General features: G+C 38.1%; 1 protein-coding gene across 1 annotated transcript in view; it reads left to right on the top strand.

The window, feature by feature from the left end:
* LOC147718252 (nicotinamide N-methyltransferase-like) overlaps nucleotides 1-25,222 on the top strand; it is a 108,323-nt gene extending 83,101 nt beyond the window's left edge. Inside the window, exon 3 of the mRNA XM_086918246.1 lies at nucleotides 24,467-25,222. Coding sequence (XP_086774372.1) covers nucleotides 24,467-24,920 — 454 coding nt within the window. The 3' untranslated portion in view covers nucleotides 24,921-25,222. The remainder of the gene's footprint in view (nucleotides 1-24,466) is intronic.
* Nucleotides 25,223-27,058: the final 1,836 nt, after the last annotated feature.

Here is a 27,058-nt window from a genome sequence, read left to right as displayed (position 1 = left end):
CAGCGCCAAACCCCCTGGCCCCGCATAACGTACGACGCCGCAACCCTCTCAGCACTTAACCCCGGCCGACTCCCAAATTGCTACCAAGCCGCCCCATGACACACCCATGGACCCTTCACCTGCCACTCCTGCAAGTTTGACTACACCAGAACCCACACCAAATCCACAAACTCCAACCAGAGCTCCGACACTAACCACCTGAAGTGCATCCTGCTCAACACCCGCTCGGTCCACAGACATGCATTGGACTTTGGAACCTACTAGACACCACATCGCCGGACGTCGCCTTTCTTACAGAAACCTGGATGATCGCCTCATAAACGCCCGACATCGCCATAGCCATCCCCGACGACTACAAGATCATCCGAAAGGACCGCATTAACCAAACAGGAGGAGGCATCACCATTGTCCATAAGAACACCATCCGCATCACGACAAGCTCCGACGATACTATTGCAGCCGCCGAACACCTTCACTTCCAGATCCACACTGACCCCAAGACCAGACTCAGAGGCACCCTCATCTACAGGTCACCAGGACCCCGCACACAATTCAGCGAAGACATCACTGACTTCATCAGCCCACACGCCCTCCCCTTCGAGGACTGCATTCTACTGGGAGACCTCAACTTCCACCAGGAAAAGAACAACAACAGCAACACCACCACCCTTCTGGAAAACCTCGCCAATCTCGGACTCAAACAACTTGTTGACACCCCCACCCACTATGCCGTACACACGATTGACCCAATCTTCACCTCCAGCAAGCACATCTCCTTCAATCACACCACAGCTCTCCATTGGACTGACCACAGCTGCGTTCACTTCAACTAAAAAAAGACTATGACCCACAACCACCCACAACCAATTCCCCGCAGAAACTGGAACAAAATTACCACTGACCAGCTCTTCACATCGCTTCACCAAAACCCTCCTGCCAAATCATCGGACCCAAACCAAGCAGCCACCAACCTCACACAATGGATCACCCACAGCGCTGAATAATTAGCACCCTTGAAAAACCATCAAATCAAGCAAGGTAGCAAAAAAGCCCCCTGGTTCAATGATGACCTTAAGAAATCCAAGAAGATCTGTCGCACCCTAAAGAAAGCCTGGCGAAAAAACCCAACCACTGACAACCTGGTGACCTTCAAGAACACCACCTGCAAACACCACCAACTGATCCAATCCACCAAGAAATCAGCATTCAAGGATCGACTCGACAACAAAGCCCACAACAGCAAAGAACTATTCAACATCGTCAAAGAGTTCACCAACCCCACTGCCGGCACCAACGACATCACTACCTCCCAAGACCTCTGTGACTCTCTAGCCTCGTTCTTCCACAACAAAATCGCTAACATACATAACAGCTTTGGAGACCAGTCCACCCCACCCACCTCCGAACTAAAACCCCCCTCCAACAACCTTTGCGCCTGGAACCCAATCACCACTGACAACACCATCCGCCCGATGAACTCCATCCACTCAGGACCGCCAACCGACCCATGTCCCCACCACATTTTCAAAAAAGCAGACTCCATTATCGCACCCCATCTCTGAGACGTCATCAACTGCTCCCTCAACTCCTCTACCTTCCTGGAAAGCTGGAAACATGCCGAACTCAGCGCCCTCCTGGAGAAACCCATAGCAGACCCCACTGAACTTAAGAACTACCGCCCCATTTCGCTCCTCCCATTCCCTGCCAAAGTCATTGAGAAAGCCGTCAACAGTCAGCTCGCCGCCTTCCTAGAATCCAACAAATCCCTCGACTCTTCACAGTCCGGCTTCCGAGCCAAACACAGCACAGAGACTGCCCTCATCGCAGCAACAGACGACATTCGAACTCTACTGGACAACGGAGAAACAGCTGCCCTCATCCTACTTGACCTCTCCGCAGCCTTCGACACAGTCTGTCATAACACCCTTATACAACGCCTCAGCAACGTCAGAATACAAGGAAAAGCATTGGACTGGATCATCTTGTTCCTTTCCGGAAGAACCCAGAGAGTCTGCCTCTCCCCTTTTAGATCAGAGGCCACCAAATTCATCTGCGGCGTACCACAAGGATCATCACTCAGTCCCATCCTCTTCAATGTATACATGAGTCCCCTCACATCCATCGCGCGCCAACACAACCTCAACATCAGCAGACGACACCCAGCTGATCCTTTCCCTCACCAAAGACCCAAACACCGCCAAAACCAACCTACACGAAGGGATGAAAGAAGTAGCCGAGTGGATGAAGAACAGCCGTTTAAAACTGAACTCGGACGAAACGGAAGTCCTCATCTTAGGATCATCCCCCTCCACCTGGGATGACTCATGGTGGCCACCGGCCCTGGGACACGCACACATAACAACGGACCACGCACGCAACCTGGGCTTCATCCTGGACTCCTCCTTCTCGATGACCAGACAAATCAACGCCGTCTCATCATCATGCTTCAACATCCTACGTATACTCAAAAAAATATTCAGTTGGATCCCCACCGAAACAAGAAGACGGTCACCCATGCACTGGTCACAAGCTGACTGGACTACGGAAACACCCTTTACGCCGGAACCACAGCCAAACTACAGAAAAAACTCCAACGTATCCAAAACGCCTCAGCCAGACTCATCCTAGACATCCCCCGCCAAGCTCACATTTCTGGTCACCTGAAAGACCTCCACTGGCTCCCCGTCAACAAGAGAATAACGTTCCGTCTCCTCACCCACACACACAAATCTACGAACTAGAACCCGAATACCTCAACATGGTCCTGTCCTTTTACACCCCCACCCGCCAACTACGATCGTCCAATCAAGCCCTCGCTGCAATTCCACGCATCCAAAGATCTACCATGGGGGGAATATCCTTCTCCTACTTAGTGGCCAAGCCCTGGAATTCTCTCCCCACCTACCTCCGCCTTACACAGAACCACCTCTCCTTCAGAAAACAACTAAAAACATGGATATTCGATAAGTAAAGTACCCCCCCTTCCTGAAGCGCCTTGAGACCCTCTGGGTGAGTAATGCTCTATACAATTTTTAAACTTGAACTTGAACTTGAATGGAAATTAACATGGAGAAAATCATTTTTGGGGACCCCCTTTTTTCTCATTCCCCACTTGATAAATCATCCCCAAACTTTCAGGTTAGGATTTTTGGGAAGATTCATCAAATGAGTTAATAGCAAATCAAAAAACTAACTATAATGACCTACTGGTGACCGCCAATAGGTAACACACACATATATAAATATATATATATATATATATATATATATATATATATATATATATATATATATATATATATATATATATATATATATATATATATATATATATATATTACCTACTGGCGGTCGCCAGTAGGTAGTTATAGTTAGGATAATTTTCAATGTTAAATCTCAACATTCTATTTTGAATAACTTTGGCGCCGGTTGACGAATCTGCCTGAAATTTTCAGGAAAATGGTCTCATGGCGGTCCGGTCCTTCCCTGAAAGTTTGGGGGGGATTCGTCAAGCGGGGGCCGAGATAAAAGGGGGGTCCCAAAACGCGTTTTCCCCATGTTAATTTCCATAGGGCGGTCGATTTCACTTTTAGCTCGAACGGCTGAATGGATTTCCACCAAACTTGGCAAAATTGTAGGGACTGGTAGCCCGATGTGCCTTTGCTATGTCTCAAGATATGTGCTTCAGTGGATTTTGAGAAATTAACGTTCAAAAAAATATATATATCTATAGGCGCTCTCCGGTGCGCGCACCGGTGAGCGCTCCCGGCGCGACACGCGACTTGCGCGCAGAAAGCTGATTGGCTCTCAGTTGTCTGTAAACATTCTAAACAGTCCGGAGCGGCCGCCATCTTGTCTATCGGTAAAATCTAGTCATAAGAGGTGGCAAAAACAAAGGGTGGAATTGACCATAAGGGGGCAGGGTAGACCCCCCCTGACCCCCTAGGTTTGATATGGGGGCCATTAAAGGGCCCCGCGGGGCCTCAAAATTTTTTTTTTTTTTTTCGATTTTCGCGGGGGAAGCGCCTGGTGCGCGCACCGGGGAGCGTATCGAGGAGGGTACTATGGAAAAATAATCACTTCAAAAATTGTATGTTTATGAATTGTTTTTTTTTTTATTTTTTTATTTTATGTAAGTACCTACATGTAGGTACTAATGAAGAGACTTAAATTTAATGTTCACCATCTTCTTTGTAGACATCTTGCATGTTGTTATTGTATTTTTTGTGGTATATGGAATTCATAATATAGTCTGTCTGGAAAGGAGAAACAGATCTTTTAAGCACTCCCTGAGAATTTCTAGGGGATCATGAGTAGTCTGTCCTGTTCACTTATGAAAATGAGGTGTAAAATATTCATATGAGATAATATAGTGGGAGAAAGGTAGTAACTATGAGTAAACTTACTATGTAACAGAAAAATAGTTGAACAGTATACTATAAGTCTCACTTTATATTTTAAACATTTTTGGTAATACTTCATGAATTACATATAAAAAAGAATATTGTCTGAAACAATTGAAATTATTAAAGATAAATTTATTCCTCTGATTCTTTTTCATAATTTAATAAAATTTCTAACATAATATTGTCCGGAATTTCCTCATAATTATATGTACATGATTCAATTTCTTCCAAACATTCTATAAACTGTTCATCCAAAGAGTCATCCATGAAATCAACTTCTTTTTTTTCATCTTCTGGTTTTTCCACCTTTACTTTGATAGAAGTATCATTTGCCTTATTTTCTCCTTCCATTTTCTTTCTGAAAATTGCATATAAATTAACTATATTAGTAGAGCTAGTATACCAGAGAAGCCTAACTCAATCCATAACTATTACAGAGAAGTCTATCTCTATCTCTAACTATTAAAGAGGGATAGCATATCACTAACAGAATATTTTTTAAGAAATAAACTTAACGTGTACAATATACTTCCATAATTAGAAGTTACCTTAGAGAAATTAGTTGAAGTTGTCAGTGAAATTTGTTTTCAAGTGTACTTCAGGAAGCAGTAGTCAAAATGGCTGTGTTTCCCTCTCTTCTTTTATATATATTGTTGTACTTAACCAATCAAACGTCAGGAAATAATCGTAGAAAATGAGAGATACTTTTTAATTGGTTGTAAATTCTAACATTACAAGTGTGTTTTTGTCATGTAATTTACCTCAGGATATTTAGACAGGCCTGTAGCCTAAATGTCTCAATGGAATTTCACCAAATTTGGGCAAATGGTAGGGACTGCTATGTAGTAGGGCGTATTCTATATTTGATGAAAGTGTCTCCATTGGGTTTTCCGTAAATTACTTTCCCACCTTTTTTTAACGAGCGCTTAGGGGTGCGCGCTCCTTTACGCGCACTGGCAGCGTTACGGGAGTCCTCCATTTTGTGTTTCGGAACAATCGAGACACAAGATGGAGGGTAAACAATGTTCGGAATGGATAGAAGGGGGAACTGTAGAGACTTCTTGACCCTCTAGGTTTTCTGAGGGGGGCTTAGGAGGCTCATAAACGTTAAAAAAAAAAAAAAAATTCTTTAATTTTTCGCGGGGGTAGCGCCTGGTGCGCGCACCTTTAAGCGTACCCGAAAGCGTACTTTGGTGAAAAATAGTGAAAAAAGTTAGAAAAAAATAAACGCTTTGAATGATCAGAGTTAGGGTAGCTCTGAAAAGAGCTTTTGGGTTCTGTGGTTGATTTAGGTACCTACAAGTAGGTTCCAATACACATTCTTAAATTCAGGAGGAATATTCTATTCCCCTCATCTGAGAAGTGCACTCCATCTCCTCTGTAGATGTCTTGCATGTTGTAACGCAAGTTATTATTGTATAATGAACCCATTCCATAGTCTCTCATGTAAGCAGAAACAGATTTATTTACATGTTTCCGTGCTTTCTCAAATTGTGGACCAAATTGGTTGGACCAGTTCCATTTCTGTCTTTGGCATATATTGGAATATACCAAGGCAGTGTGGGGAAAAAGTATCATCAATTGATGAAAGGTGTCCTTTAATAGCATTTCCAGACCTACCCCAGTTAATGTGCCTAGATCGTTTCCACCACAGTGCACAATTATAAGGTCAGGTTCTGGCAGATGCAAAAAGGTTTTCACCAATGGTATCAATTGGTGACATTTTAATCCTCTGTGGCCAATCCACTTGATTTCCACATTTGATAAATCAAGGTTATGAAAATTTCTGCTAGCTGCATACCTTTGAGCCCAGTGGATGTAGCTATGTCCAATAACCCAAACAGAGTACATGATGTGAGAAGGTTCTGGTCCAGTCAGATGAAGTGTGGGAATGAAATGGCAGTTGGAACAGTAGGAGTTCACAAAAAAATAATTGTGGAGTTTCTGTGCTCTTGAATCACTAGCAATGATTGGTGGATTCAGATAGTTGAAAACTGAAAGTTAGGGTGTATGGTTATGTTGTGTGAAAGAAGCAATTTGAATGGTTTAAAAAAAGTCACCAAAAGCAAAAATACCCTGTATAGGCTGCTGTATTGACAGGTCAAACATCCTTGCTGAGTTAATTTGCAACATTGTAAGATAAACTTTTGAACCTTAGAGTTCAGTTAGGAGGGAGTTGCTATGGTAACAGATAGAAAGGTTTGAGAGGGGGATGGGTGTTGGTTTGAAAATAGTGAGGGAAGAGTTTTCATTGGTTGAATTAAGGCATATGTGTACAAAGATAGAGATTTTCTATGCCAGTCTTGGTTTCAGTGTATTGAGAGCACACCTTCTCCTCTGCTAAAGAAAAATTGGTGTGTGTGTCTGACACTGTTTTCAATCTCCAAAAGCATTTCTAAAGGTAAGTAATGATTCATTTAATTTAGATAGAGATTTATTTTCTCTATGGAGAATATTTGGAAGCAGATAGTTATGTTTTAGAAGTGAAATTGTATGTTAGTATATAAGTCCTGCGCAGTGTTTTTTACATGTTATTTAAAAATCGATTTTGGGTGCAAATGAATGGTATTTTTATTTGGCCTTTTTTATGATTGCCATGTGCAGTTGATGCATGACTTTAAACATGGGTAATAAGTGATGCACTGGTGGCGCCAGGCTTTTATAAATGAGGCCCTGACTTTGTTTGATGATATTGAGTGGTTGTAGTTAGGTTCTGTGCAGTGTTTCTTACATGTTATTGAAAAATCGATTTTTGGGTGCAATTGATTGGTATATGTATTTGGCCCTTATTTATGAATGCCATGTGCAGCTGATGCATGACTTTAAACATGGGTAATAAGTGACGCACTGGTGGCGCAAGGCTTTCATAAATAAGGCCCTGACTTTGTTTGATGATATTGAGTGGTTGTACTTAGGTTCTGTGCAGTGTTCCTTACATGTTATTCAAAAATCGATTTTTGGGTGCAATTGATTGGTATATGTATTTGGCCCTTATTTATGATTGCCATGTGAAACTGATGCATGATTTTAAACATGGGTAATAAGTGACGCACTGGTGGCGCAAGGCTTTCATAAATAAGGCCCTGACTTTGTTTGATGATATTGATTGGTTGTACTTAGGTTCTGCGCCGTGTTTCTTACATGTTATTGAAAAATCGATTTTTGGGTGCAATTGATTAGTATATGTATTTTGCCCTAATTTATGATTGCCATGTGCAACTGATGCATGACTTTAAACATGGGTAATAAGTGACGCACTGGTGGCGCAAGGCTTTCATAAATAAGGCCTGACTTTGTTTGATGATATTGAGTGGTTGTACTTAGGTTCTGTGCAGTGTTCCTTACATGTTATTCAAAAATCGATTTTTGGGTGCAATTGATTGGTATATGTATTTGGCCCTTATTTATGATTGCCATGTGCAGCTGATGCATGACTTTAAACATGGGTAATAAGTGACGCACTGGTGGCGCAAGGCTTTCATAAATAAGGCTCTGACTTTGTTTGATGATATTGATTGGTTGTACATAGGTTCTGTGCAGTGTTCCTTACATGTTATTCAAAAATCGATTTTTGGGTGCAATTGATTGGTATATGTATTTGGCCCTTATTTATGATTGCCATGTGCAACTGATGCATGACTTTAAACATGGGTAATAAGTGACGCACTGGTGGCGCAAGGCTTTCATAAATAAGGCCTGACTTTGTTTGATGATATTGAGTGGTTGTACTTAGGTTCTGTGCAGTGTTCCTTACATGTTATTCAAAAATCGATTTTTGGGTGCAATTGATTGGTATATGTATTTGGCCCTTATTTATGATTGCCATGTGAAACTGATGCATGATTTTAAACATGGGTAATAAGTGACGCACTGGTGGCGCAAGGCTTTCATAAATAAGGCCCTGACTTTGTTTGATGATATTGAGTGGTTGTACTTAGGTTTTGCGCAGTGTTTCTTACATGTTATTCAAAAATCGATTTTTGGGTGCAATTGATTGGTATATGTATTTGGCCCTTATTTATGATTGCCATGTGCAACTGATGCATGACTTTAAACATGGGTAATAAGTGACGCACTGGTGGCGCAAGGCTTTCATAAATAAGGCCTGACTTTGTTTGATGATATTGAGTGGTTGTACTTAGGTTCTGTGCAGTGTTCCTTACATGTTATTCAAAAATCGATTTTTGGGTGCAATTGATTGGTATATGTATTTTGCCCTAATTTATGATTGCCATGTGCAGCTGATGCATGACTTTAAACATGGGTAATACGTGACGCACTGGTGGCGCAAGGCTTTCATAAATAAGGCCTGACTTTGTTTGATGATATTGAGTGGTTGTACTTAGGTTCTGTGCAGTGTTCCTTACATGTTATTCAAAAATCGATTTTTGGGTGCAATTGATTGGTATATGTATTTGGCCCTTATTTATGATTGCCATGTGCAACTGATGCATGACTTTAAACATGGGTAATAAGTGACGCACTGGTGGCGCAAGGCTTTCATAAATAAGGCCTGACTTTGTTTGATGATATTGAGTGGTTGTACTTAGGTTCTGTGCAGTGTTCCTTACATGTTATTCAAAAATCGATTTTTGGGTGCAATTGATTGGTATATGTATTTGGCCCTTATTTATGATTGCCATGTGCAGCTGATGCATGACTTTAAACATGGGTAATAAGTGACGCACTGGTGGCGCAAGGCTTTCATAAATAAGGCTCTGACTTTGTTTGATGATATTGATTGGTTGTACATAGGTTCTGCACAGTGTTTCTTACATGTTATTCAAAAATCGATTTTTGGGTGCAATTGATTGGTATATGTATTTGGCTCTTATTTATGATTGCCATGTGCAGCTGATGCATGACTTTAAACATGGGTAATAAGTGACGCACTGGTGGCGCAAGGCTTTCATAAATAAGGCCTGACTTTGTTTGATGATATTGAGTGGTTGTACTTAGGTTCTGTGCAGTGTTCCTTACATGTTATTCAAAAATCGATTTTTGGGTGCAATTGATTGGTATATGTATTTGGCCCTTATTTATGATTGCCATGTGAAACTGATGCATGATTTTAAACATGGGTAATAAGTGACGCACTGGTGGCGCAAGGCTTTCATAAATAAGGCCCTGACTTTGTTTGATGATATTGATTGGTTGTACTTAGGTTCTGCGCCGTGTTTCTTACATGTTATTGAAAAATCGATTTTTGGGTGCAATTGATTGGTATATGTATTTTGCCCTAATTTATGATTGCCATGTGCAACTGATGCATGACTTTAAACATGGGTAATAAGTGACGCACTGGTGGCGCAAGGCTTTCATAAATAAGGCCCTGACTTTGTTTGATGATATTGAGTGGTTGTACTTAGGTTCAGCGCCGTGTTTCTTACATGTTATTGAAAAATCGATTTTTGGGTGCAATTGATTGGTATATGTATTTGGCCCTTATTTATGATTGCCATGTGCAACTGATGCATGATTTTAAACATGGGTAATAAGTGACCCACTGGTGGCGCAAGGCTTTCATAAATAAGGCCCTGACTTTGTTTGATGATATTGAGTGGTTGTACTTAGGTTCTGCGCCGTGTTTCTTACATGTTATTGAAAAATCGATTTTTGGGTGCAATTGATTGGTATATGTATTTGGCCCTTATTTATGATTGCCATGTGCAGCTGATGCATGACTTTAAACATGGGTAATAAGTGACGCACTGGTGGCGCAAGGCTTTCATAAATAAGGCCCTGACTTTGTTTGATGATATTGATTGGTTGTACATAGGTTCTGCGCCGTGTTTCTTACATGTTATTGAAAAATCGATTTTTGGGTGCAATTGATTGGTATATGTATTTGGCCCTTATTTATGATTGCCATGTGCAACTGATGCATGACTTTAAACATGGGTAATAAGTGACACACTGGTGGCGCAAGGCTTTCATAAATAAGGCCCTGACTTTGTTTGATGATATTGATTGGTTGTACATAGGTTCTGCACAGTGTTTCTTACATGTTATTCAAAAATCGATTTTTGGGTGCAATTGATTGGTATATGTATTTGGCCCTTATTTATGATTGCCATGTGCAGCCGATGCAAAACTTTAAACATGGGTAATAAGTGACGCACTGGTGGCGCAAGGCCTTTATAAATCAGACCCTGACTTTGTTTGATGATATTGAGTGGTTGTACTTAGGTTTTGCGCAGTGTTTCTTACATGTTATTGAAAAATCGATTTTTGGGTGCAATTGATTGGTATTTGCATTTGGCCCTTATTTATGAATGCCATGTGCAGCTGATGCTTGACTTTAAACATGGGTAATAAGTGACGCACTGGTGGCGCAAGGCCTTTAAAAATAAAGCCATGTGTTGCTATTGTATAAACTTAAATATGTTGCAATTTATTGTTTATATTGTTTGCTTTTTAACATTACTTTGTTGTTTGCTAATAGTGGTCTTTCATGTGTTTTTTTAACAGAACAACAGATTCAAATCAACTTCTGAAAAGGAAGCAAAAATGCCTTCAAGGCAAAGAAATATCAAAAATACCATACGGAAAAGGAGAACATCAACAACAGAGTTTATGGAATCCTCTTCAACAACTACTTCAAAAAACACCAGAAAAGCTTCTGGTAAGCCAATTAAGTCTTTTCTTCGCAACATATGTCGTAGGAAAAAAAATGAAATTGCTAATGTGAATATACAGAAAAAGTCAACAAATCTAAAAAGGAAAGAGAAGCCCACAAAAAATGTTTCCATTGGACCAGGAGAGAAGAGAATGGTTAGCAATAGAAGGGTAAATGTTTTTAGGGACATTCGTAGGCGAATGTTTCGCAATAGGGTAGTTTTAAATTTGCTAAAAAATGAAAAGAAAAGTAAACTAAAAGCTGCTTTTTACAAGAAAAAGAAAAGTGTAGAAAAGATTGTTGATCAGGCTTTTGAAGTTAAGAAAAAATTATTTATTTTAATAATCAATAGAATTAGGATACTTAATAAGGCAATGGATGTTTTCAAATCGAACAGTAGATGGAAAAGAATTATTAATCGGAGTAATTTTTGTGAAGTATTTTCTGGTGAATGGATGCATAGTTCAAGTTCTGAGCCTTTTTTTAATGAGGAGAGTTACTTTCAGGAAAATGATTTGGTGCATGCAGTTGACACCAGTGGTCGTGCATATGAGGTGAAAGATAGTTGTGTGATGGAAAAAGAGAAACTTGTATCTAGAGATGCAGAAGAGGTCTTAGCTGATGAAGTTTTAGGGAGACGTACTAAGGGTCCAGTGTACACATGGAAATGCAGTAGTATTTGTAGTGTGCGACAGGAATCAATTGATTTGCTTCGAAATTTCTTACGTACATATAGTAAAAAAAGTCTCAAACAAAAAATGAAGATCCTGCAAGAGTTAGATCCTTGCAGAGTGAGAGAAAGCACAGGTTTGCAAGGGCATTCACTAGCATGTCTTTCTAGAAAAGTTTGTCGGAGTGTTTTTCATCATTTTAGGATGTTAGCAGTGCATCATAATAACGTAAGGAAATTAGTGAGGAAGTTGTATTATGCAAAAAGTCCTGCACTTAAGCTTAAACAGTTAAATAGTGCTCTTTTGCATGGATCTGAAGTGGATGTGAAGACTATTTGTGAAGAAATTGAGTTTTGTTATTTTGGGAACAAAGAGGACAGTGTAGAAATAGATATAGTAATGGATGGTAATGCAGAAGATAATGGACAAATTTCAAGTATTGAAAAGTTTGATGAGGAAATTATCAAGTTTAAGGTGAAATCAAGTGAGAGGCCTAATGTAACTTGTGTGTGTTGTCGACGGACTCATTATAAAATTCAGACTAGGTTAGTTGATTTATATGCAAAAAGTGAATTGGAAAATAATAGTGAATGGGAGGATTTTGTAAGTTATTTGTTGGTGGAGAATTCTTTTGATTTGAGTTTGGATCAGCGTATTTGCACTTATTGTTTGAAAAAATTAAATGAAAATAGAATGCCTGCAAGAGCAGTTTATAATAATCTTCAGTTGATAGATATTCCTTCTGAATTGATGGATCTAAATACTTATGAATCTATTTTGATTCAATGTGTCCATCCTTTTCAGGCTATTGTTCGCATGGAGCCTAAGACAGGGAAATTGCCTCCATCAGATTTACTGAGAGGATTAAAGGGAAGAGTTGTTTATTTGCCTCTAGATGTAAAGAAAAATATTAATACAATTGGTGTAGAAAGAGTAGAAGAAGATCCTTTAGTTATTCTAGTTAATGGGGTTCCAACAAAGAGTAAGAAAATTTGGCAAGATTTAGTGGATGTTAAAAAAGTCAAGAAGGCAACGTTGTATTTAGTTAAAAACAATGAGTACTACAAACATGTTAGTGTTGGAGTAGAGGAAACAGCTACAGAAGAAGATAGTGATTCTTCAGTTGGTCAAATTGAAAAAGTTGATGTGTCTAGAACTGAAGAAATATATGAACATTATACTGTTCATCCTTTGCATTCCAAAGAAGTAATGGGAAATGCAATTGACTTGTTTCAAATGAAGGCAGCAAAAGGAAGTCCCATTAGTGTATGGGAAGAAAGTTTGGAAGCTCGTTGTTTTCCACAATTATTTCCAACAGGTTGTGGTGGACGATATGATGATCGACCAGTTCAAATTCCTGCAGCTGAATACCGGACTCTAAGATTATATGCAGAAGATCCAAGGTTTCGTCAATGCATTCCATATTTATTTCATCTACTGTTTGAAAGTGATTTGTCTGGGCTTTCTTATGCAGTTAATCATATATTAAAAAGTGGACCTCATTTGCAAAATGTATGTGCAAGGGACTTTATGGAGAAAGTTAATCTGCAAGACAGTATTTTGGAATCTCAGCTAATCAATCTCATGGCATGTCAACGTGGAACCAACGAGTATTGGTTTCGTCGTCATGGAGAATTGAAATGTATGCTAAGAAACTTAGGAACTCCTACATGGTTCCTCACTCTTAGCTGTGCTGAGTATGCCTGGGACGATTTACTTCAATTTCTACGAGAGGCAAATGAAAACATACCAAATATAGAATTGAAAACACCAGGAGAACTGTGTTCTTTAGATCCAGTGAATGTTTGCAGATATTTTAATCATAGATTTGAAGCTATGATGTCTTTTATTACCAACAAAAAAAATCCTCCCCTTGGAGAGGTTTTGGATTTCTTTTGGAGGAAGGAATATCAAGCGAGAGGTGCTCCTCATATACATATGTTGTTGTGGATTAAAGATGCACCCAAATTTGGATCAGATTCAGATGAAACAGTGATGAGTTTCATTGAAGAGTATTCAACATGTGCTGTTCCAAAATCTACTGAAGAAAACAATTTAAGGCAACAAGTTTTACGTTTTCAATCTCATCGTTGTGGAAAGTACTGTCGTCGAAAATTTAAAAACAAGGAAAAGTACTACACGAAATGTCGTTTTGCATTTCCTCGACCAGTGATTTCTAAAGGAAGAGTAAATAATTTGATGTCATCTCTACGACATACTGTGACGAGAAAATCTCCCAAAAACACATATAATTTGAAAAGAAATGAAGAATCTAAGTACATCAACGATTACAACCCAGTGATTTTGTCCATGTGGAATGCTAACATGGATATTCAGTTCGTTGCTGACAACTCTATTGCTGTGGCTCGATATGTGACATCTTACATCACCAAAAAAGAAAAGACAGAACTGAAGGAAATGTGGGAGGACATTTCACATGAAAAGAGTCTAAGCAAGAAATTATACAGTTTCAGTCTGAAGATGTTGTCGCATCGAGAAATTGGAGCATATGAATGTTCTGATCGGTTATCATCAGCAAGTCTCTATGCCAAATCAAGAACAATCATTTGGGTGAGTCTTGGTCTTGCTGCAACACGAAACCGAGTTTTGAAATCTGTACAAGAAATTGAATATTTGGCGGAAAAAGAACCAAACAGTACAGATATTTTGAAGACAAATATGTTGGATACATACTATCCAAATAGAAGTACTCACCTTGAGAACACATGTTTGTATGAAGTTCTTCAAAACTACAGTTATAAGAGGAACATCACAGAAGATATCAATAATGGAAAATATGCACTCATTGGCTATGAAGGATGTCTAGTGAAGCAGAAAAAAGGCCATTTGATTAATCATCGAAAATTGAGTTGTGAAGTTCCAGACAAAAGAGAATTTTACTATTTAGCTCTTTTGCAACTCTTTAAGCCATGGCGTACAGAAGAGGAACTACTTGGAGATTTTCTCTGTTATGAAGACTCTTTTAATGCAACTAAGGATACCATAGAATGTCCTATTTTTCTAAATTATCTGCAAATGTTGAATGAAGAAATGGAGCAAGAAACCACAATTGCTGAAGAGATAGCTAGAAACAGTTCTCAAGATAGTCAGAGTTCTACTTCATTGAGCCAGGATCCACTAGGAGGACCAATTATCCAAAATGAAGCTGCCACTGCCATGGATGAGGTGGAAAGAGCTATGGAACAAGCTCAAGAGGATGGAGTTAACTTAGAAGATTTGGTAACGCAACTAAACATTGAGCAGAAAAAGATATATGATGAAGTCACAGAGCAGATTGAACATGGATTCAGACATGAGAAAAAAGAGTGCTCATGTATATTATTTGACCCTGTCCGACTGTATGTAAGTGGAGAAGCGGGGACAGGAAAAAGTTTTCTAATTAAAGCCGTTGCAAGTTATCTGCAGAAAAGGACTGATTCACCACTGTCTTGTGTTGTAACTGCTCCAACTGGTCTGGCAGCACATAACATTAAAGGGATTACTCTACATCGTTTATTGATGCTGCCAGTTGAACATGATAATAAATTGCATTACAACAAGCTATCTGGAGATGCGTGTTCTGAAGTTTCAAGAGTCTTGAAGAAAATGAAACTTCTTATCATAGATGAAGTAAGCATGGTCTCAAATCTAATGCTTGCTTTTGTGCATTTGAGAATGCAAGAAATTCTTAAAACAGACTATGATGTGTTATTTGGAGGAAAACACATTATTGTTTTTGGAGATCTATTGCAGTTGACTCCAGTAAAAGGACAACCAGTGTTTAAAATGCTCACGCATGAAGATACCAGGAAGTCCCTTGGAAGCATTGGAAATGTTAATATATGGCTAAATTTTAAATATGCTGAACTGCTTCAAAATATGCGACAGGCCAAGGATGAAGATTATAAAAATATTCTACAAGATGTAAGAATTGGAAAAATGACTGAGAAAGGGAAAAAAGCTTTGCATAGTCGATTAATTTCAAATTTGTATGCAAATGAAAACATTCTTCCAGAGAATATTTTTAAAAAAATGACTGAGAAGAAATCTGGGATATGTTTGATGCCAACTCTGCAAGAATGTTCCATCTTCAATCAAAAAATGTTAGACTTAGAAAATGAAGAGATTGTGAAACTGGAAGCAATAGATAAAATAGAGCATATGGGTGCAACAATTGTTTTGTCAGAAAATTTGAAAACTAAATTGCATTCATTGGAGAAAAGTATTTCAAAAACAGCTGGTTTTGAAAAGACTCTGAATGTGTGTTTAAATTGTCGTATCATTTTGAGAAGGAATTTAAATGTTGAAAGCGGTCTGGTAAATGGAGCAATGGGTTATGTTGTTGATTTTGTGAATTACAGAAATAGAGATGGAATTGAATTTTTAAAAATAAAATTTGATGGCATTGAACAAGTACAACAAATAAGTCGTTGTTCTGCTAGATTTTTACTTGTAAAAGACTTATATGTTCGCCGAAAACAGTTTCCTGTTTGTTTGGCGTATGCGGTGACAATTCATAAATCTCAAGGTTTAAGTGTAGATAGTGCATTGGTGAACATTGGAAGATCTGTGTTTAAAGAGGGTATGGCATATGTGGCATTATCTCGAGTCAGAACTTTATCAGGATTGTACTTGATTGCGTGTGATGAGACAAAGATTTCTGCCGATCTAGATTGTGTTAAAGAATACAATAGGTTAAGAAGAGAGTATGCTCCACATTTGCCTCAATATCCTCTGTTTGAAAAACGTGTGGTAGGCCGAAAAAGAAGAAATGAGGATAATTGTAGTGAGGTAGTTGCAAAAAGACAAAAAGTAGAGAAAACTGTAATTGAAAACAGGAAGAAAAAGAATTGTGGAGAAAATGTTGTTGGATTTCAGTTTGAAAACAGTTCTGGTGTCAACTGCTATGCTAATGTAGTGGTTAATGTTGTTTTTTTTCTTAAAAGTTTACAAGAACAGATTGTTGAAAATCGGGATCAAAGATTGTGTGGTTTATTGAATTCTGTGTTTCAGAAATGTAGCAGTGTTACAGCACAAATAGAAAGTGTAACAGAAATTCGAAATATTTTAGATTTGTGTTCTGGTCAAGATAAATTTTCACAGAACATTCAGCAGGATTGTCAGGAATTTTTAATGTATATGTTTGGTGTTTTGGAAGATGAAGGTGTAGATGTAGATAATCTTTTCAGTCTTTCTTATCAATGGCAGCATGACTGCCACAATTGTAGTTTATCAAGTACTACTACAATAGACACTGAAAGATTTATATATTTGACTTTACCAGACTGTAAATCAGTGTCTTTTAAAAATCTAGTTAAAGCAGCAGATCATAATATGGTGTGTACCCAATGTAACTGTACAATGCTGTCCACATTATTTATACAAAGGTATGGGCAGTATATTATTTTAGTTTTCCAACGATGTAGACCTGATGGAACTAAATTGACAACTTCTATCAAAAATTTTGTGGCTTCTCAGTTATCAATTTCTGGAAGGACCTTTACAACTGAAGCTATTATTTATCATGATGGATCTTCGACCACCTCAGGACATTATACATGCTACTTAAAATCTGAAAATGGATGGAGTTACTGCAATGATTCTCATTTAACTTATAAACAACGTTTGCCTTATGACTCTACAAATTCTTATCTAGTGTTTTTAAAACCAAAGTTTTAGTAAAGGGAATTGGCCTTTGAAGACGGGAATAGTTAATAAAAGTTAGTTAGTTAGTTAGTTAATCTAATATTTGAAATTATTTATCTCATGTAGATACTTTAAGTGGATCTCAAAGTAAAAAATACTGATATATCTGACACAAATTGGCCGTGAGGAAAATGTAAGATATGATGTTGTTAGAAGTTGATGAAATCGAAGTTATAGAGCACAGCAGACTTTTTTTCACCAAAAGGACCTTCACTATCTGCAATCTCATGTAGATACTTTAAGTGGATCTCAAAGTAAAAAATACTGATATATCTGACACAAATTGGCCGTGAGGAAAGTGTAACATATGATGTTGTTAGATCTTTTTTCATAGGAAGTCGATGAAATGGAAGTTATAGAGCACAGCAGACTTTTTTCCACCAAAAGGACCTTCACTATCTGCAATTTGGTCTCACGGAAAAGTAAGTGAATCAAAGATTAGTGTACTTATATGAGATGTATGTTTGAATGGGTTTTTTTAAACACAATCTTTTAGATTGTGTTTTTTTTTTCCCGCTGTTATATGATGAAGACTTTGATCTCACTAATTTAAGTGAAATTCAATATATTCTGAGAACAGCAAAAATAAATAATGTAACATATTGTAGAAGTTATTGTGTAGTTTGCATTGTGTAATTTATATTGTGTTCACATTGTCTTATACTCATTTTCTTTTTCACCCTTATTTACCTCTCTTTACTAATTTACACTCTTTTTTCATCGCTGTTTCTTTAGTGCACTTCATTCACAACTTCTTAATCTAATAGGAACTGTCTGCATTTCCTCTGTTCCTTCCACCACTTTTTATCTTTTTCATATTCTCACAGTACCACTGCTTTAGTTTCCTAACCCTCTCTTTCTTTTTCTCCTTTTTTTTTCTTTCGCATCCATTGTACTGTAGTTCACTTAGTTCTTCCTTTTGTCTTTCTGTGTACTTACTCTCTCACTCCTGTTTTATCCATCGTTCTATACTAACTTCATTCCTTTCATCCCTTCACTCTGTTACTTTACTTCACTCACTCTCAATCATCTTCTATTCCTCTTTTTTATTTATAGTTTCTCAATCAGACTTCTCTCCTTTTCACTCATTTTTCTTTTATTTTCTTATCTTTACTGATTTTGATTTGATATCTTACATTCTTTTAGTATCTTATTTACCTTTAGGAATTTGTTCTCTTTCTATTTCTTTTTCCTTTTTTTTTCTCTTTCTACATTACTTTCTTTCTGTTTTTGTATCCTTCACTATTGCATCATTTCTTAGTAAACTTTTGTAGATTTTTAAACCTCATGAACTGTTGTTTCTATTTTATTATATATTTTTAAGAAATTATAACGTGTTTTTTCTTTTATCTTTCATAGATACAAGTTTGCATTGATTATATGGTAAGTGTGTTTACAAAATCTTTTTTGTTATCACCTTTTGTTTTATTTTCACTATTTTTCTGTCACCCTACCGCACCCCTATTTCCTTACTTTGCTTCCCTCACTTATTCTTTTGTTCCATGTTTACTTCCGACCACATTCAATTTCTTTCAGTACTTCTGCCTATGCACACTCCTTCACTTACCTTTTTTACTGGTTCACTTAGTCCCTTTGTGACAGTCCTTCTTTTACTCTCTCTCTTGTTTGTCTCTATTACTCCCCATGTGTTACCCTTATTCACTTACATGTACCCTCTTTCACCCCTTTTTACTTATATTCACTGATATTTACTTTCCCTCAATCACTGCTATTCTTTTCCTCTGATTCCGTCACTACCTGACATTCCCATACTTAACTGTCCTTCTTTTTACTTTCAACATCCATTTACAATCTCCCTTAACCTCTGCTTTAGTCTTCTTCCTATTTCTTCTTTCTTTTGCTCCCTTATTCATTTTTCTTTTCTCAGTTACTTCCTTTTACACTTTTTATCTGTCTTACTATCTATTACACAGTCCCTCCTTCATTTTTTTTTCTTTTTTTTTGTTAGTGCGCTGACGGTACGCGCACCGGTGCGCGCACCGAAAGCGAAATATAAAAAAAAATATTTTAAATTAAAAATATTATCTCAATATACATTATAGTGTTCATTTTTACAAAAACATACTTTAGCAATTCACTAAAAAACACATAGGTATGAGTCTATATAAAAAGTTAGGAATTAGCATTAAAAAAACCTATGAAATTCACTGAAAAAACCAAAGGTTTCACACCAGTTATAGTTAGGAATTAGCATTTAAAAAACCTATGAAATTCACTGAAAAAACCATAGGTTTCACACCAGTTATAGTTAGGAATTAGCATTTAAAAAACCTATTAAATTCACTGAAAAAACCATAGGTTTCACACCAGTTATAGTTAGCTGGAAATTTTACTGATATAAAACCATTGAAATTCCCACGTTATAGTTAGTCGGACTCACTATAACTTGCGCGTGCAATGCACTGCTGATGACATCACATATTACATCACTCATGACATGGTCAGTGACATCACTCATGACACCATCCTTGTGACATAGTGACAGACCTCCTTTCACTATAATGTAACCCTTGAGACACATATTCAAAAATAGAAACTGAAATTTTTAAAAAAATGGAGATACCTATATCAGTTACAACAAGCAATTCAGTAATTCCACTATCTATATACACATCCACTCATTCACCAATAGTTTTATATAGTCACTCATACATATACTCACTCATCATATGAAGTGATACACCTATACATCCTGTTACACACCGACATTCATCCAAAAGTTACTCACACACATATTCACACGTGCAGATAAACTATTGGACATCCATTTATTTGAATATAGAGTTATACACACACTTCCACCTTACTTCTATTTAAAATTACACATATTTATTCTCTTAAACAATCACTTATAGAAACACATACTTATTTAAACAGGAACTCTTACAATCTCTTACTCTCACATATACTCACTTATATACATCAATATTCATATATACTAGATTAAAACATATGTAGTTACTGATAAAGACACTAGTGAGACAGTCATTCACTCACTAACAAACACATATAGACACTCATCCACCCATACAGTCCTGTACATATGCTGTCTTCAAAACATAGAAACAGAGAGTCAGTCACTCATGCATCTATGTGCTAAGTAATACCCCCACCAAACCATATAGACACTCATACTGATACTAAGAGAAACATCTAATAACCCATATACATACGCATGTAGCTACTTACCAACACATGTAGCCACTTATACACAAAGTAAAACACTAATATATATATTTAAATATTTAAACATTACTCACTAATATTTACTTTTTCAGAAAGGCACATATTCACTGGATGGTGTCATCAGTGATGTCATGAGTGATGTCACTGACCATGTCATGAGTGATGTAATATGTGATGTCATCAGCAGTGCATTGCACGCGCAAGTTATAGTGAGTCCGACTAACTATAACGTGGGAATTTCAATGGTTTTATATCAGTAAAATTTCCAGCTAACTATAACTGGTGTGAAACCTATGGTTTTTTCAGTGAATTTAATAGGTTTTTTAAATGCTAATTCCTAACTATAACTGGTGTGAAACCTATGGTTTTTTCAGTGAATATATATATGTATAACAAGATTCCAAAGTAGAACCAGCCGGGTACAACACGGACACAGACTCCGTTGTAGATAACATTAGGAAGATTTATTGCAGTGTCACATCAAGATGACGCGTTTTGGCTGCACACCTGCGGTCTTTATCACATAGTGAGCTCAAATGGTGCTGGGGTTTATATAAGGGGAAGGGTAGTGACTTTCCAGTGTCTACTGTTGGTTAACAGTAATGCAATGTGTTTACGTCATGCTGTAAATTAACTGAGTCTTCTGATAATGACTTAAAAAATGCGGTAAAACAAAACGGAAAGCAGACATAGACAATAGACTGAAATAACATTTCAAACAGGGATTATAGATAAAGGTAAAGTAAACTCAGGCGAAGAAACAATAATGCAATCCTTTTTAACTCCTTCGGTGCTCATGACGGCTCCCGGCCGGCATGAGTCACTGTAGTCGTGTGCTCATGATGGCCGGGAGGCTTTATGAAGTTGCACGTATGGATGATTCTCACCTGTGCAGGAGAATTAATTAGTGGGCTGACGGCTCCCAGCTGTCATGAGCACATGCCCACCATAATTTATGATGGCCAGGAGCCTCATAAGTACCGGAGCAACACACCCAACCCTGCCTCCCCTCACATCACGGTGAAATTTGCGGCGAAGGTGTTAAGGTGAGGTTTGGATTAAGGAAATAGGGCGCAAACAGTAAAATGCAAAGTTGGTTGCATATTGACATTACACAGTCATAGTGAGGCTAGCAAGTCTGAAACTAGGTTTGCGTAATCTCTGACAGTCTTAAGGTGGAAAGACTGAGCTGAGGAAAGGAAGCTGTCTAATATCCAAATCCAAACAGGGTTATACAAACTGACTCTGTATTGCATCACAAAATGAACACTTTCATTGAAACACTGGAATAGAAAACACCCTGTCTGATGTTAAGCTGTCACTTGAACTACATTAAAATTCCCGGCACAAATGCGCTAAGTCTAATCCGCGTAGACTATTTCTAAGAAAACATGCCCAACCTAACTGATTGATAAGACAAGAAAAGGCATTGAAAACCAAAGCTTGTGAGTGAAAGGAAGGGAAACGAGGACCAGGGAAGTGCTGAGTGTTGAATATATGTGAGTGCAAATACTTTCAACTATGTGTGTCAATAACAATAGTAATATAGTTAATCATGATGAGACATGAGTGCATAAATTGCAGATGTGAATTTAAAAAAGTTGAAAGACGTGAGTTAAAAGGTACAGCTAAACAATCAACCAAGAGATATCATACTTATGGAGATTAATAGTGATTTGTAGCTAAAGGCGCAAAAGGTGGACAGAGAGACCACACTGAATCCAAGACTGGACTATAGCCATGTATCCATACATCACGGCTATGTGAAGTATATAGCTGGGCAATATTGCATGGAGCAGTGACATCCTTTTGTTGGCAACACTAAATGCGCTAAAACAGTATGGTCAAAACAGGTGATAAGTGACAAGTAAAGCCAGTGGCATCACATGAACATCACATATGCATATACAAAGGCTGAGAAACTGGATGAAGAAGTGGCACTAGAGCCAACATTACAGCACATTATGAAGATCTTCATTCATATTGAGACATGCAGGAGTCTTGGTGTTGAGTTCAACAATATATCTAGTTTCTAGCTGCCTTAGTTGTCTCTCACGGTTCCCTCCTCGCCTAAGTGTGGGTACGCAATCTACCACAAAATATTTATTGTGCTCCAAGTTGTTACTATGGACTTTCTTAAAATGACGTGCCACTGGATACGTGGTGTCACTGTTATCCATCGCACTAAGGTGTTGAATAATGTGGAGATCTACCTGTACCTTGGTGCTCCCCAAGTATCCAAGGTGACAACTACATTCACATACTCAGTTCTGCATGACAGTCTACGTTTGATCATTAGGTGTTCAGAGGGAAAAGTAGCAGTGATCTGCAATTGTTACATTTGAATAACCCTTTCATGTCAGATAACCAACTAGATTGGGCCAACACCTCTCACTAGGGCATCACGGATGGAGTATGCCTTTCTGAAGGTGATGTCTGGACTTTGGACCAAGGGTAGGATCAGTTTTGATGATACCCTAACGGTTATTAATAATGGACCTGATGACGTGCTCCTCGGGTTGTGGGTGATGGTAAGGCGGGTGTTAACAGTGCCTGGGCTAGTGGTAGATACAACAGTTTTGGCATGACTGATGCTGGACCTACCATTCAAGAGTACCGCTCTGGGTGTCGAGTTAGCTTTGCTCATGGCTGCTATGATGTCTTACCCCTGTACAATGAAATGGCTGTGGGCATCCTTTTGGCATATGGTCAGGTCAATAGAGGAACTACAGATCCTGCATAGGCAAAGCATTTTGCCATAGGGGATGCTCGCAATGAGAAGTCTGGGGTGGAAACTGGAGGTGTGCAGGATGGAGTTGCCTGCTGTAGTCTTTCACCATGATCAAAATATAGCTTAACATCAAGAAACTTGGGGTTTTGCTTGCATTGAACTCTAGATTGAGCTCATTGTTAATTCCAGTTAAAAGGGCCTTCACAATTTCAAAGTTACCGCTCCAGATCACAAAGACATCATCAATGTAGCAGAGGCAACACTTGATGTTAATATTCCATGCTTCAGAGTGGCTTGCCATGAGTACCCGCTCCTCTCACCAGCCCACATGTAAACATGCGTAACCAGGGGAAAAGCAGGCTCCCATGGCAACACCCCTGAGTTGTTGGTACACTTTGCTGTCAAACAGTAAGAAATTGTGTTTCAAACACCATTCAATGAGGCACATAATAGGTTCATTGTGTTTATAGCAGGTAATTGGTCTCTTGTTAAGGAAATTTTGATAGGCAGCCAGTCCGTCCTCATGACACATGCTGGTTTACAGAGAAGTGATGTCAAGAGAAATTAGAATACAGTCATCAGCCCAGGGAATGTCTTTGATTTTGACCAAGAAATCACTGGTGTCCCTGACATAGGTGGGTACGTTAGTGAGAAGGTCCGGTAGAAAAAAGCCTAAATATTTAGAGATATACTTGCACATACTTTCACAGGCTGATATGATGGGACGTCCTGACACTGGTGATGTGCATTTGTGCACTTTGGGCATAAACTACAAAACATGGAGAACAGGAAATTCATTGTTCGAGAAATTGAATTCATCCTTGCTAAGGATACCTTGACTTCTGTATGAATTAAGATTTGTTCTCAACTCTTTACTGCTGGTAGTCACTTAGTTATGACTAGAGATCCTATTGCATATGGTGTCATCCAGGTGTTTGTGCGCCTCCTTAACGTAAAGGTCTCTAGGCCACAAGACAGTATTATATATGTTATATTATATAATATATACATAGTGCCATATTGTTTCTATTCATACAGACCAGTTTTCAAAAAGATGCAAACCGTATGAGAAAATGAGGTGTTTTAAAATATATTCAATTAAAAAAGTGTGTACTTTATTTTTTAGGGACGCATGGCCTGAGAAGCAAAATATATTACAAAGAAAAATCAAGTACATTCTTAAATATGATGCCAGCAAAAGTGCCCCCTTGTCTCCCACCATCCTGCCATTGGCTGACTGTCTGATGTTGCCTCATTGTTTGGAGACCCACGTGACTAATAAAGAAGAGTTCTGCAGTGCTTTAAAAAATGTCTCATCACTGTTAAAAGATGGAGGGCATTTAATCCTGATAGCGGGCCTCGATACCACTTATTACACTGCTGGGAGCTTTAAGTTTCCCCATCTATGTATGGATGAGAGTTTTATAAGGAAAGCGCTTGGGGATGCTAACTATGTTATCAAGGAGCTGCAGGTGTTTCCTAGGACAGTTTATCAATTGTATGATGTGATAGATTACAGCGGTTTAATACTTGTTCATGCTCAAAAACAAATACCTGTTTCATGTGCTTATAAATCCTAATTGATAGACATATTGTCTACAGAGAGGAAATGAATAGGTTGTCCCTGCCCTTAATCAAAGTCCCCCTGTTTCCTCATTTGTTGATCCTATTGCTGCTGACACCATTGATGCTCTGCTCTCTGCCTCTCTTTACTTGACAACAGAACATTGCTTTTGCTGGGACCACTTTCCCTTAGCTCTGCCAGTTTCTTAATTAATTAATATCATCTTGTCCTTTACTGAAAAGTCAAATTGATTGTTGTTCAGTCAATATCTGCTGGGAGGAGTGATAATTTGATCATTCATTGGATTCCATGTGCAGCAATAAAGATTATTAAATCTTACACTAACATGTTTGTCCATTTTCTTACAGAAGTTCAATTTTGTGTTTTTATTTCTGCAATGCTCTACCTCTTCTGTGTATTTGTGTGCTCATTAATGCCCATAAATAGATGGTTTAGATATATAGTGGTTGTTTTTCCTTGGAAAATAGGGTATCACCCTCTTTCCATTATATATGAATTCTGAATGTGTATTTTATAATATTTAAACACATCCTTAAAACGCACTAGTGACATGTGTAATAATATTATCTCTAATGATACATTTTGGTGCTTTGTGGTACACTATGCGATGCAGTGGAACCATCCAGTTCTCCTGAATATTTTAGGTTTAATTCTTTTTAAGAAATATTTGAAAGAACGTCTAGCAATGGACATACTATAACAGTGAGGACAGTCCATCCCACTCTATTCCTTCCTTCTGCTCACCCTTCTGTTTCTTTAAAGGCTCACCCTTTTTACTCACCACCCACCCTAGCCGGTAGTCATGTATGAATCACATCTGGGGAGAGTAGTTGGCAGAGCTGCTAGGGCAGTCGACGTCGAATATGGGGAACTGGGTTTGAGTCTCACCAATGATGCTAAACAACCTGTGATTCTGGGCAAATCACATAATCTCCCTGTGCCTAAAAAAAATAATGTGTCTTCATATAATGCAACTGGTGCTATGTAAAGCGCTTTGATACCCAATTTGGGTCAAGTTTGTGCTAAATAAAACTCTCTAAAAAAAATCTGTTCAGCAATGTTTAGCCATCTCACAATTATTAGCGAGCTATGATGGCTGACTTCTATCTTGGCATTTTTCCGTCTGATTTTTTAATGGAGGTTGCAATCCACTCATTATGTAGGTAGATGTTTTTACACCTCAATTATACATGCAGAGGAAAAACTCCATCCGTCTTGATGGACATTTTAGCATCTAACCAACAGGTCTTCTCCATTCCCAGCATGCAATTGACTATGTTTTTGCTTGCCTCATGTCTGGAAAAAGAAACTCCAGATGTTTAGATACAGAATGAACTGTTATGCTGTATGAGATAATTAGGATTGAGTTACAGTTGTTGGCGTATTTGTTCAACTATTACCCAGAAAAGGTGAATGGGACATATAATTGTCACAAGAGTAAATTATGTATCTGACGATAGGCTCTCACAAGAGGAAGCATTGGAATGATCTCTAAGGGAGAGTGCACTCACTTCCTGGACTCAAAATTCCACCCAGACTCCCAGGAGACAGGTGGTTCTTCTCTCATTCCCAAGAAAATCTTGTCCAGGGAGAAAAAGGTGTGTGGAATCCTCCACACTGAAGGTTCCACACTGAAGGTTTTGCAGGAATCCCATAGGTTTCACACATGTTATAGTTAGGAAGTGGCATTTAAAAAACCTTGCAAATTCATTGAAAAAACAATCGGTTTCACACATGTTATAGTTAGCTGGACATTTCACTCATACAAAATCTTTGAAATTCTCCCGTTATAGTTAGTTCAGCTAACTATAACTCGCGTGCCTGCATTTCACTGCTGATGATGTCACATATTACATAACTCATGACATGGTCAGTGACATCACTAATGACATCACTGATGACATCTCAAATGACATCACTGATGGTAATCATTATTATATTTTTATACAAATTTCCTACATTTGTATTATAATTATTTATAGGTATTTTATTTTTTAAGTTATATTTCATATTCCTAATGTACAATAATAACAAAACAAAATTCTAAATAATGATTTTATTATTTTTTTCCCAATATATTAAAAGAAAATTCTATATATTTCCTTTTTGTTTTGGCCCCCCGCTCTCTTCGCT

This window comes from Lissotriton vulgaris, chromosome 4_1 (genome assembly GCF_964263255.1).
Source record: "Lissotriton vulgaris chromosome 4_1, aLisVul1.2, whole genome shotgun sequence".
Classification (NCBI taxonomy): Eukaryota; Metazoa; Chordata; class Amphibia; order Caudata; family Salamandridae; genus Lissotriton; species Lissotriton vulgaris.
This window is presented reverse-complemented; position numbering and strand designations above follow the sequence as displayed.